This window comes from Macrobrachium rosenbergii, chromosome 12 (assembly GCF_040412425.1).
Source record: "Macrobrachium rosenbergii isolate ZJJX-2024 chromosome 12, ASM4041242v1, whole genome shotgun sequence".
Lineage (NCBI taxonomy): Eukaryota > Metazoa > Arthropoda > Malacostraca > Decapoda > Palaemonidae > Macrobrachium > Macrobrachium rosenbergii.
In genome coordinates, this window is record NC_089752.1 from 106,120,427 (window position 1) to 106,135,100 (window position 14,674).

The 14,674-nt window shown below is 36.9% G+C and overlaps 1 protein-coding gene across 6 annotated transcripts in view; it reads right to left on the minus strand.

The window, feature by feature from the left end:
* The window catches only part of Ube3a (ubiquitin protein ligase E3A), a 63,237-nt gene that overhangs the window by 20,763 nt on the left and 27,800 nt on the right, over nt 1-14,674 (minus strand). For all 6 annotated transcript variants that reach the window (XM_067112607.1, XM_067112608.1, XM_067112609.1 and 3 more), the window contains exons 3-5: nt 14,452-14,674; nt 11,000-11,144; nt 2,342-2,547 (exon numbers count right to left, since the gene is read on the minus strand). The exon at nt 14,452-14,674 is cut by the window's right edge and continues 1,364 nt beyond it. In XM_067112607.1, the coding sequence (XP_066968708.1) occupies nt 2,342-2,547; nt 11,000-11,144; nt 14,452-14,674 (574 nt within the window). The remainder of the gene's footprint in view (nt 1-2,341; nt 2,548-10,999; nt 11,145-14,451) is intronic.

The window sequence follows — 14,674 nt, forward strand, 5'->3', positions numbered from 1 at the left end:
GAAAAATAGACTAGACACACTCAAGATCAGTAACTTGTCCTCTAACTTTTGAATAATTCTTCCATCTGATCTACCGACCAGGACTTATCACCTATCTGACTGATACTACACTGCATCTTCCTACATAAAATACAAACAGAATGTCGAACGTGTTTGAGGTACTCATCCTACACTTGCAGGATGTGTAAAAAGGTGATGAAAAGCAGCATCTCCAGCAGTAGAAGGCGTGGTGCTTCTGAAGATGTAAACGGTTGAAGTATTTGTGTGGTCCACTTGTGGTACATGGCGACGTCTTCTTGTTTGACTTAACCAAACGAGTCCAAAGTCAAAATCGGTTTTGAAGTTCCAAATCCTATCAATAAAGTGTCCATCCTGGAGAAATGCGTTGAAAACGTCCAAATCGTGATCTGATGTCCAAATTCTTGAATGGGGTCGGAATAATGACCAAAAGTTGAATGCCTGATGTCGGGACACACCCACCAGCATGGCCTTTGCCAAAAAGCAGTGAGGATCTCGGCCTCATCTTTTGTCTTGCAGCAGTGTTGGCATTCATATTGTACTGATATTTAACTCATTTGACAAGATTTTCATTACAGCGTTGGTCATTAAGCTGACAAAAAAAAAAATCATCACTACAACTTAAAACTATGGGGATGTAGTTCATGCAAACATACAATGAAATAAAAAATCTAATCAATCAGGTGTTCATGGAGTGTATTGCAATAAATATATTTTCTTCTCTTTTGTTCAAAGGGAACCTTATCTGACCAATGCAACTGGCATTTTTCACTTTAGTGAAGAAAGAAAAGCAATTAATATACTGACCCTTGATACTGATTACTTAACAAAATTAAATATTAACAAAATAAACTAAAGTTAAATACATTTTGACCAAATCATTGTGGATGAATTTAAATCTTTTATCACTAAAGGATTCATATAAAAAAACATTCTATTGTTGCAAGTGTTCTGCCCTATGAATTTTATCATGGCAACTTTCAACATAAAGCCATTGTTCTTTCAACTTGTAATCACAAAAGCAGCTTGAGACCGAGAATACTGTTGTACATGAGATGTAAGGATTCAGATGAACTGCTCATAAATTTTAGTTTCTTGCAAGTCATGTTTTGTTGCACTTACATTAATGCCACTGATAGTCTTATATTTTGGAAGAGACTCATTAGGTTATTTGTGGTCACTTTAATCACTTCCTCTTTCGTTGTTTGATTTAATACTAGCAATCTTAAGAACACTAACTGATGATACAAAAATAAGACTCAAAATGTCTAAGAACAGGATTTTTGAAAATTAGTTTTTTTTTATCCTTATTCATTCTGTCTTTTTGTGCTGCATGGCTCAAGATGAGTAAAGTCTTGGCTTTTATTTTTGTCTGGGACGTTATCCACACCTGTATTTTGGGCATTTTTTGTTTAAAACCTGGGTAAAGTTTTATTCATAATACAAATATAAGAAAATTCCATCCACATACTTGTGTTGGCATCAATGGGTTATTCATGAGAGAAAGATTCATAAATGTAGCAGAAAAACTGGGAGAGAATGGACAGGAGTCTTCAAAAAATATATATCCGTCTGATGACAGATTGGGTGAAGGGAGCAGCAAATGCTGAAAAAGATCTAGAAGATGAGGAACGGGCATACACACAACCAACCAGCCTCCCTATGTACACATTTTTAATGACTGTCTGTTTGTGAAATTTATTAAGCTATTCTGTCCATAGCACAGAGTACAATTAAGAAATACTATACCTTTTAAAATAATTTTCTGTTCCACAAATATGAGATACTTACCTTTTTAAAATTAACACTTGTACACAACTACTTGTCCTTTTCTCAGCACTGGTATAAGAGCAAATAAATGATAAGTTTACAGCAATCCTCGTACACATATTAATATTTGCAATACAAAGGCCAGACTTGGAAAATACGTAAGAATGGATGGATAACATTTGCAACAAAAATTACCACTCCCTTCACAACAACAAAAAGTCTTATACATGAGAGATACAAATGACGAAATATAAAAAGTTCCATGTCAGTTCTAATTACAATGACTAAGCAATGTTTATGAAAGAGACAGAAATGAGACAATCAGTGCAGGCAAGCAGTGCTCTGTCTAATGGTACTACTCAGCCTGCACTACTTTTAATCATAGCTCACAGTCTGACAGTTGTAACAGTTTGGACTTAATCAGTTAAGCCTAAGTAAACTAAATCTTTAAAAATCTACTTATAATAATTTACACTACAATACTTTCAGAACTTTCAGCGTTATTACAACACAAAAATAAACTCAACATAGAACAAATGCTCATAACACTTACCGTATTCCAGTCTCGAAGATCATGGAAGGAACCAGGTTTATTACACAGCTTCTTGTACATCACAGGTGGGAAATGTACATCTAATATCACATTATTGTAAATCGCTAAGCCCAAAACAATGCCCACTAAAGTAAACTGGGCATCACTCTCAAAACAGTTTGGGTTGAACCAAAACGTCTGGGTTTCACTGTTCAGGCAGAACATTGCTGTGAAAGAAAAATCTTTATTAATATTTCACAGAACGTACAGTTTATAAAATATCAAACATTAAGAAATGAAACCACAGGATACCTTGATACCAAACTGACAAAAGAAATAAGTACTTTGATGAACAGTGAAATTTCAAAAATAAGTACTTTGATGAACAGTGAAATTTCATCTTTAAATTTGATAAATCTTGTTCTAATATTGGTTTGTAAAAATAATTTTAAAAATTATCCTATAGCAGATCCAAAAAACAAGTTCAATTCTAAATAAAAACAGAGACATAAAATCCTTGTTCCCTATTTTAAAATAACCAACTACTCGAACTGGTACCAGTAAGATTTGCAAATAACCTTTTTTTTTACAGGGCAATGTAATGTTGTAATGGATATTAGGGTAGTCAAAATTTCTTTAAAAAGTATGAATGGTAGTTAATTAAATTTTTCCCAAAAGCAGTAGGTTCATTTAAAACACATCTCAACCTACATTCATTCCAAAAATTACATTTTTAAAGTAATTTGTATTTTTCCTAACATACAAACCTGAGGTCTTTACATAGGTGATTAACTTTCGGTGAGCTGGAAAACCGGCCATTAAACTTTTGCAAGGTGGTTATGGTAATAGCCACCAATGGAAAGGGTGGAAGCACCACCCACCAAGCCGGTGCACATTCAATTCTACACAGTTTATCTTTTGGCCCAGGTAAGAAAAGAAGGGGTGGTAAGACGTGGGCCTTATGTAATGACCTCAGGTTTGTCTGTTAGGAAAAATACAAATTACTTAAAAAATTTGTCATTTGTGCCTAGACAAATACAAACCCTCAGTCTTTACATATGAAAGACTTACTTTTGGAGGGAGGATTCTGAGTAAATCTCTGAAATGACTGGTAGTTATGCTCACCTCAGTATTCTCTTCCTGGTCATGAAAGAGCAAAGGAAGGAGACCATACCACTGATCTATTGAACAAGAGAGATGTTCAACTGCCAGACTTCTGGGCATTTCGAATTAATGGAATGTAACATCCTTGATTTGAAAAGGTTTGGATGAACCCACAGTGTCAGAGACTATAAAGCTAAGAATAACCAACTGGTTTGCTCATAGTCAGTCCTTCTCTCCCCTTGCTAGAGAGAAGGATGGATTTGCATCTACTAATCCAAAAGGAGCTAGATTACAGATAGGATACTCAGTTCTCTAGACCACCTGCATGCACACCCATCCAGCATGTGACAGCTTGTTCACTGTTCCTCTGCCCACTGGAAGAGGAAGAAAGACAGGCAAAAGGGACAAGGCCAGTCCCACAAACAGACCTTCCCCTTGCAGCTGCACACCTTAGGCGAGATGCAACCTGTCCCTTAAGAGCTGGGTGAACTACATGACTTGTTGAGCATCCACCACAGGACCCAAGGAAAAGGTGTCCAAGGACCTAAGGGCAACATCCCAAGGTAAAAGGAGACAAATGTGATCTGCACAATTATATTCCATCCTACCACTCAACCGATGCAATGTAAAGACCAATGCCCCTTCTGGCCCGAAACGTCCTGTCCACCAGGAAGTTGCGATGCTCGTTTGATCATCTCACTAGTCAATGACAATTTGACCGATCAGCCAACTTGAAGCTAACAAACTGGCATTGGGCCTTGAAAGATGTCTATTGTCATTGGAACCATACGACCATGGAAGTGGAATGATCAAACTGATCATCTCTGAAACATGTAGAATGGTGAAAGGCGTAAGCCTCCAGATGTCCTTGCTTGTTCACCAGGAAGAACAGAGACACTTCAGCAAGTTGAGGGGACTAAGATCAACTGAGGTTGAACAACTTTCTGGATCATCTCACTATCTCCTGTTTATTGAATGAACTGTTAGTAGAGACATGTCTGGTTGGCCAATGACTGAATGTTCTACCGTCTTCATGTAGCCAAATAGAGTAGATGAAAGGACAATTTGATCAATTAAGGCCAACTTTGTTGACCATGGATTTACCATGAATCATTGCTGGCAAATCTTTGGGAGACTCTTGAAGTTTAAAAGAACTGTGTTCCAAGAAAGAAAATGTGGGAGACTGCCACCCTGGTCATGTTTGAAGAATGAAAAATCTCTGGAAACAGAGTAACCATGGATGTCATATTGTCACTGGAACCATAGGACTCCTGAAACTGTCTTAAGATCCACAGAGGAAATGGAAATGGAGCTTAACCACTCTTGGCTGAGTGATCAAAAACAAGTCTTTGAAACATGGTAACGGAAAAGGTCTTCAGGCACTGAAGTCCTAGGCGTGCTCATACACCTTGATCTCCCAATGAATCAGGCATGTAAAGACCTACTTGAATCATGGATGTGTCACTTCTTAGGAGTTCATTTCTAACCATGGATGCGTGTCAGAAGTCAACAGCATCGACGAGGTTTTCTAACCATAGAAGAACCCAGTCATTGCTAAACTTCACTGAAGAGATAAGAAGTGATATTTTCAATATGATATGGTCGATGGCTGATATGCCCATGATCCATAAACACAGAGCCGATAGTAAATGCTTCAGTGTGTCAAGATTGAAGGACAAACCCGACTGACTTCTTCGATCGAACAATTCTTCAAAACGTTGAGGTGTCAAGACCAAGTATCGCTAACACCGACTCTAGTAACCGAACCTGTCAGTCATACATCCATCATCCTAGAATGTGTCTGTTTGACCACTGTGCTGAGTGTGCTACTGCAAACCTGTGCACCCACAACGTCAACTGAGGAGGTGACAGGGCACTAGCCCCCCGCCCCCCTCTTGTTGACTAAGGAACTACCGAGGTACCTTTCCTTAACAACACTACGAAACTCGTATCCTCAGATCCTGAGGCTTGGAGAGCTAAGAAGATTCAGGTTACTGCACTGAGGTCCAAAATAGGTCAGGTTAGGCTAGATTTAGTTTAGGCTAGGCTAAGTTGGGTTACCTACACCTTTGAACTGCAGGTGACTACGTGACTGCCTTTTGGTTGATGCCTTGAAACACGAAGTATCTCCAAAGGGGAAGTGTGTAACAACACTCCAAGGAGATATTTGTTGTATAACAATTAGGCTAAATCCTGCCTCATCTCTCTGAGAGAGGTTGGGAAGGAATGGGGAGACCTTGTCATAGACCAGAACCCCTTTTTCCACCATCAATAATTTGGCTTCATCCTTTGCTAAGAAGAGTACTTGCAGAGGAGGACACTGACGTTGATGCACCGAGGAGTAGGCCTGATCCGTAGATCTATGGAGCTAGAAAGTAATTCCAATCGCATAGGGGAAAACCTTGTACTATCAGAATTATTTGACTCCTGTTTCAGAAGCGTAGGGCAGTTTGGTTTTACAGAACTTCACTGTAAACAAAACCAACCTGTAGTAGAAAACAAACAGGAATCCAAAGAAACCCGTGCTGATGAACTGTAACTACCTTGGCTCAGGAAGTTGAAGGTTAATATTAATGTAGGAACAATCAAGAGTCAAGGTCCAAATGGGAACAATGAAACAGATTTCTTCCTACTTGTAAAATGAAGTCTCTGGCTGAACACATAACGGAAGGATTGTCAATTCACGCAATGACAGCCATAGGAGTCTGATAGAACAAACTCATTCGTTCAGTTGTAAAGTTATTGAAACGGATGTTGGATACTATCACTGAAAAAGACCGATGAAGGCTGTAACGTATGTTGGAAACATCTGGAAGAATGATACATTTGTTCGAATGCACTGGCTGTTCGTTCGATAATGTGGGCATTTGTTGAAAATGGAGGCTGACTGCTACCGATAAATACGATTCATCAACATTAAGAAGGCCATAAAGTTGGTAGAACGATCCCATTCACTTGTATGTAGATGGTATGGTAACGTTAGTCTGTTGGCCATTACTCGACGATCAAGCTAAAACATGTACATGATCAAAAGGCATTGCACAGACGTGCTGTTGATACGCTTGAATGTGGGTTGTTGATGCACTTGAATGTTCGAGTGCATCACAAAAGTGCTATCAATGCTCTTCATCCAACAATCAGACAAGAATCGGTGGTGCAACATGGTATGGCTGTAGGTCATCTCCTCCTCCTCCAAAACCTTCACGTGAGCATGATTGATGGTCCGTTTCCAGGCACCATACTGAGGCAACTTTTCACCCCAACCATGCGAACGTGAAAGGAAGGGAAGACCATTCTAGAAGAGTGACTCTGTTTCAGAAAAAACAATCCCATTGTAGTCAAAACTACATCAGTAACATTACTGATCCGGAAACGTACCAGATAGAAGCAACATGCTAGGCTGCTCTTCTGGACCCTTGGAAAGGGAACCTTCTATTAAGAGACAATCGTCATACTGTAGCTTCATCGATATGTCACAGACATGCCATGTTATAAAATGAATAGACCAAGACACTCAACAATGTATAATGACATAGCTTACATTTGCCTAACCCTGGTCTATGGACACATAAATCATGTGGCCACATTCTCTCTCCTAAAGAGGCGACCATCTAAGTACGAGAGGCTCCAAGCCTACATCCATTGACAGGGGAGAACAAAATAAGAATATGATATCCATGAAAACAACCAAGGAGAGTTATTATCAGTCAAGTTCCACACACATACATTCCTTCCAAGCAGACAAGAACGTGTCACATTAACCGTATATATTATTCCTTCCAAGCAGACAAAGACGTGTCACATTGCACGTACGTGTAGCAAACACAGATGTGTCACATTGCACGTACATATATCAGACACAGACGTGTCACGTTGTACGTACGTATATTCCTTCCAAGCAAACACAGATGTTACGCTGCAGGTACGAATAATTCCTTCAAACCCAACACAGACGTGATTTGTTGCACGTACATTAATTTCCACTCAGAAACAGGGTGTCATTAAACTGGCACTGTTCCTGAAAGAACTGCTGGGGAAGAGAAGGCACATGAAGAAGACTGTGCAGCGCCCCCCCGACAGAAGATGAAGAAGAATGCTCTACTTCTACTGCAAATCCAACAACGAAGAAACCCTGGCACTGTTCCCGCACGAGAAAGGAGAAGTAAAAAATTCACTCTCGAAAGGAGGAGCAACGTGGTATTCCTTCGAAGCAAGAAATGGATGTGTCGTGTTGCAAAGACGTGTTAAGCCGAGCACAGCTGTGCATCCTTCCTGGCTGATGAAGACCACCTGGGAGAGGGCTGTACTGACAGAAGATACAAACGACGAACGAGAAGGTACGACTTCTGCTGCAAATCCAACGATGAAGGCACCCAGGAACTATTCCCAAGGAAGATATCCAACCGTGGAAGGAACTTTCCAGACAGGATAAGAGAGATACAAATGGGATGAAATCTTGTTTATTCCAAGAAAGGCAAAGTTGTTAGAAACCTGAAAGGATCTAACAGCTGGAACAGCATACCAGGGGTTTCCTCATCATCACAGAAATGAAGAAGGGAAGGGAGTGAGCCTTCGACTCAACTCACCCTCCCCAACAAAGACAGGGCAAGAAACAAGATAGAACTCCCACTGGTCCTGGAGAGCAAGTTGGGACCAAACACAATGTCAAGACCTTGCAACATCAACTTCCGTGTTGAGGGAGAGGGGGAAAACTTTCTAGGTTTGGGCAAGAAGTATCCTCGTACAACTGAATACAAAACCCTTGCCTGGAAACATGAAAAACCTGCCTTGTCTCAAGCCTCTCAATCTACACAACATCTGAAAGACTAATACATTACAACATTCCAAGAAATTGCGTAGTCAAAAATAAAAAAAACATTGTTTGTTCCTGAAAAGGCATTTCAGAACATGGAGAAAAAGAACATTGAAGAGGGAAGTTCTTAAAAACGAGGTTGAGAAGATGTCTAAAAACAGAACAGTTGGCAGTCGAGAGTTGGATATCCCTCCAACTCTCCACAGTTACATGATAGTTAAATAAAACAGAATACAAAAAACAAACACCAAGGAGATAGGTGTTAGGTTTGTGTAAATACAAAAAGGCAATAAAAAAGTAAGTAAAATTACATATAAGGAGGAAGACACCAAAACTTATACAAGCTAAAACAAGTCAACAAGACTATGTAGCAAGAATAAGTGAATATATCATTAGGGAGACAGAAAAACATGTTGAAATGTTTTAATATATTAATATACACAAAGTATAAACAAAAAACATAAACAATATATCACATAAAAACGATTAGATTCAAACACAAAGAGAATAGTCAAAAGGCAGTTCAGAGAAAAGAAACGCACGTCTAAATGAGATAGTGGCCAAAAGTAAACTGTGTAGAATTGAATGAGCACCGACCTGGTGGGCAGTGCTTCTGCCCTTACCATCAGTAGCTATTACCATAACCACCTTGCAAAAGTTTAATGGCCAGTTTTCCAGCTCGTTGAAAGTTAATCCTTACGTAAAGACCGAGGGTTTGTTTTGTGTGGGAACATGTTTTATTACTACCCATTTAACCTACCTTTCAATCCTGCTTTATAAGTAGAAACAAGGCCAACACTTACAACACGTCAAGCCAATTGATTTTTAAAGTAAGTTACAAAAGCCATCTCATTAGGTTTATTCCCAGTTTTAAAATTAATAATCCGATGGACAAAAAACACAATTTTTTAATGTTACTACATTTAAAAGTTATGTCACTTCAATTTAAACCTATCAAACATATTAAGGACAGAGAAATTTGGTACTAAATCCAGTCCACACTCCTAATATGAACTCCAAAAAAGGATAATCTGTAACCCTTTAATAAAAATATTTTGGCTTTTGGCAGAAGTCTATAAATGAAACATTCTCTTAACCATGAACAAAATTCAATTTGCATTAAACCAGCATATACTTCTATAAATACCAATGGAAAACAATATCTCAAAACTATATTGTACTTTGCAAATCAAGAAATTGCCTTATATTGCATTAACAAAAATAAAATATGAAAAATCTTGGGCCAGCACCTACCTCCAAACCAAATGAACTTGGCCCAAACCTACCATCCTGAAAATTTCCATGAAATCCCCAAAAAGATTATGTGAATTTATCTATATCATTATCATTATTACAAATGATATGCAATTTAACCAGACCTCTGAGCTAACATTCCTAATTCACATCACACTAGCTGTGATATTACCAACTTCCCTTGGCACATAACCCTGCCATCCACAAAAATTTAATTTAAATCAATCAAAAATATTTTTGAGATATTTGCAGACTGACAGACAGAGAAAAATGAAAGAAATCTTCAAATTCTTGACTGCTGATCCACTTTCAAAATAGAGTAAGCTGTTCAACATTTTTTGAGACTGAGAAAATTGTTTTATTATTTCATTCTGCAAAGTCATTTTCTCAATATTGCTCCTCCGTTTGGTCTCCAGCATCTGACTCTTATTTTAAATAGTTGGACAAAATCTTTGTGCTGACAGTCTCTCATTCCAGATCTCAACATTATAATATCTTCTCTACTACCATCGCTTAGTTCACTGTGCATGCTGTATGAAAATTTTCAGAATTCTGATCATACTATACATTTAAATTTTCCTAGCCTATGCTACCCACCATTTTATACTGGGTATGCTGCCAATGCCTTATCTTGTCTTTTCTTTTGTGAGGTTTAAGACCATGCTGTGTTCTGATTCTGTCCCAGCTGTAACCAAATTATGGAATAATCATGCAGGTAAAATAGTCATATCATTGGCACTTTAAAGCAAAAACTGGGTGCAAATGCTAAGCAGACTTCAGGCTGCTCCATTTCACTTCATAATTTAATTACTTATATGTGGTTTGTTTTCTATGCTACAGGTATTTCTCTTATATATCTTTTCTGTGCTATTTCTCTTATATATCTTTTCTGTGCTATTTCTCTTATATATCTTCTTTCACTTTTGTGCTTTCCATATTGGAGCCTTTAGCTTGTGACATTCAGTTTTTCCAGCAATGGTTGCAGCTTCACAACTAACAATAACAATAATCAACATTTATGAACCAGATCATAGCTCATAGCTTGAATGAAAGTATTAATTACAAATGAGGTTTCTATAAAGGCTGACTTATAAAGGGAACTGACTTTCGGGAAGTGACTTTCACCTATACAAACAACATTAAAAGGAAGAATATTATCTGGCCAATTGATTAGCAAAGGAGAAAGGCAGTCTTCAACTTAAAATGCAATGCTGTTGGAATTACATACATTATTTTTACAATCCTATGAACATGAATGTAATAATTTTTTTAAATTTGCTTAATTTTAGCTCTTCTTACAATAAACATTATTGGAAAATCATTCATGAACTAGGTTACTTAATACAATCTGCACGCCAGGTTGTTAAATATGCAACACAAGCTCTGGCAAAAGAAAAATTGTGAACAATAAATAACCATAAACATTAGAAAAGGTACTCATACAAAAAAAAGGAAATTACTTAATCAGAGCAACAAGGATATAAAAGTGAACTCAAGAAGTTCCTTACCATAATCTGGATTGAAAATCTGTTCAATAATGAGTTGAAAAAATTCTTTGCTAACTCCGCCTTCATCAATTCCTTGCTCACCCTCAAACTCGACAACCATTTGTTTCTTAAGATCTCCAGGGTTCTCTAAGGCCACCATCTCAAGCTGAATACAAACAAAAGAAGAAACTGTTCAATATTAATCATAATCAAAACACTGCTTAAGTCTACAGCAAATTCTGATTAGTTAGTTCCATTAAATCTTTAAAAACTTCAGTCTCAAGATTTCAGAGATTACAAAGAATCATCCCAAAATTTACTTCAATCTCATAACCTTGACAAGACTACTTTCACTCTATACCCATAAAAAAAATAAATTGAAATTCATTAACAGTAACTACAACATTTTCCCTGTTTCATGATAAAAGGAAAACACAAGGTTTAAATATCCCTTTTGGTGCAAAAACACAGTACTGTAACTCAGTGGTCACCTAATAATCCCCTCAGTGTATTACAAAACCTCCAGTACTGATCTCCTTGGAAATTTTGTTCTAGTACTGTACTTCATATAATAAAGTAGACAAATATTATGTAACAAAACTTTTGATAAAAACATTAACTATAAAAAAATAAAGTTCCTGGGCTGCATTTCTATGTGATTTTCACATAGCATATTTTGTGCTGAAACCTATGCACTGATCTGTTAACAACAATTTTAATGGTGTAACTGATATCTCACATATATTAGTAATCAAGTGGGTAGTGCCTTCATTACTTACTAGGTGTAAACACCAGCAAAATTATGAATGACCATTTCAAAATACAATTCATCTGAAGTAAAACAAAGACTAGCAAATTTTTTCTAAACACTGAATGTCCATGGTGAAGATTTATTTACTGTAAACTAATTTAACAAGACCATTGAGCCAAATTTCAAGACTAACATAAGGCTCACCCAAAATAGGCAAGCGGTGAATATTGGAGTCCAGTAAAACTGAGAAAGTTGGTCAGGAAGCCATGTAGGTGGGCCAGGCAGATCACTGTAAAGAGTGTTAGGCAGGTGAGGAAGATCTAGAAAGTGCTGGATAGATAAATGACAAGAGTACAGCAAAGGATGGCCCTTCTATCCAGAAAGATACTGTGCATGAAAGACACAGGTGAATGGGCGGTAGGTACACTGTAAAGGGGTTCCACATGTTGCTGAGGAGGCTTCTGTGTTGATGCAAGCAGCAGCTAATGTTGTGGAAGTTTTAAACACAAAGGGTTGATGCACAACTTGGAAGTAAAATTATGAATATAACAGTGACCACCATATTGTTTTTTCTCTAAAGCTATTTCCAGTTAGAGAAAATGGCTAAATGTCCTTCATAATAATAATAATAATAATAATAATAATAATAATAATAATAATAATAATAATAATAATAATAATAATACTCGCATATATGTACTGTATAGGGATTTGAACCATTAACACTAAAGTAGCAGACTGATGCTTAGTCCACACAGCTGCAGAGAGCATACAGGGAGAGGATCCAGATATGCCACTGCATATGCATGGTGTCACAGCAGGCACCACTGCACCCCTGAGATTTCACTTTCACCCCATCCAACCCACAGTGATTGGACAAATTTAATCCTCCTCCAGTGTCCAAGTACACATTAAAAGCAGGCAGTATCACCTGAACAATGCTAACAATAACTCCTTTGCCTAGGGATCTGAAGCACTGACCACTGAAGTCCAGGTCATTGCTTGGTCCACAATGTTAAGCTGTGCTCTAACTTTTGGTAAAAGCACCGAGTTCAACACCCAGTATAATAACGTTGAGCTTGCATTTTGTAAAACCATAACAAACAAGATTTGACAAATATACATAGGCCAGCATACAATCTACATGTAGCCCGACAATCTTCCCATAACTAAAATTAAGTATTTATGTCAACTAATTACTCGCATTAAAAAATACCATAAATTTCTATCATTACATTTATAGAAATTTACATAAAGGCACACTTTCCAGGAGTCATAATATATATTATAAACATAACTACGCAACACTTATGTCCAATGTGAGCTTCTCCAACCCTTCCATTCTGAAGTTACTGCCAGACAAGAATTCTCCTCTGCACATCCCTGTGGCCTGACCTCTTCTAACTAGCCTAATGATGATCCCATTCAACTTAAGTGTCAAATACAAGCTTGTATAAATCCTGCACAATAAAGTGCTTATACTGACAAGTATTTCTATCAACTTTGGTTTATTTCTGATACATCTGCTTGTACTAGGCATCCTTTATGTCATGTAAGAGCCTCTAATGCTAACCCTTTACAGTGTGTCACAGGCATGGGGTAAAATACATACACAGTTCACAAACAAATGGACAAGGTAATTTGTATATACTGTACTGAACCTCTCAAATCTTTATCTGTAGAGGGGTGTGATATGACTCAAGATACTGGCTTCCAATGGCCAACCAAATCTTGTTAAAGTTTACCATTATGCCATACATCGCTTACACATCTTACAAAGTTACCCTAAACTATTTTAATAACTGTACACATGCAAAATTCAATTACTGGTACCTGAAAAACTGAAATAACAGAGTTTACATTTATCTCCTACATCACAAAAGAAAAAGAAAAATTGAACGGAATAATGATACACTGCATTTCTTAAAACATCTGAAACGAATAACAGTCATCTTACTTAATGGTTAAACTGTTAACATTTCAGACAAGACCTATTTGCAGCAAAAACCAAGATCCTGATAATAACCAAAGAAATTCAAGTCAATAACAACAAAGACATAAATGAATTAAACACATATGAATAAACAAAGACTGCATAATAATTAATCACATTACCTGTTGATGTGCCTATATATCTTTTACACATTTAAGATCTTAGATTATTATAGTATACATTTCCAATACTTCAGGTCCCTATTAAGTGCTATTTGATCTTCACTTTCCATAAAAAGCATACTCTACTCTAAAGTAGCTATAAAGCTTCCAAATACTGTATATACCTAACCTCTTCAAACTGCAATTAGGTGTCACAGTGAAAAATAAAATTTTTCATTTGCTAAAATGTAAAAACAGGAAGTTCCACACACAAACACTGTGACATCACTTACATAATTCATTTGCAAAATTTGAAGTTTTATATCCCTACAGCACAATAAAAAAAAATTACTTTGTTTAAAAAATTAAGTGAAGTAGTAATAATATTCACGTCCAAATGACTTTATAAATTCAAAAAGCATTTATTTAATTCACTTTTAGTAAATCTCGGAGAGTTATTAATATTCTTACCTTTTGTAATAAATAAAAAAATTTTTTAATACTCTTACCAATAAAATTAAACCACCCATATAAGCAACATAACAGGTTTTTAAACATCACGATAGACAACAATTTCACAAAATATTCACAAACACAATAACAGAAATGAAAACATTATATCACTTACCTCAACAAGGGCATCGTCAATAATATGGTCTCTTCTAATTTTAAGCTTCAAATATGGATTAGCTGGCATTCCCTCCATCACTTGTTGATAGATGCTCATCCTTCGCTCAGAGTACATTCTGATTCTATTATCATAGTAGAGTCCTAAGGCCTTTGTTGCTGGGGTGAGTATGAAAGGATAATTAAGGAAACTGAATTTATCACCACTACCTGCTTTGTAATAA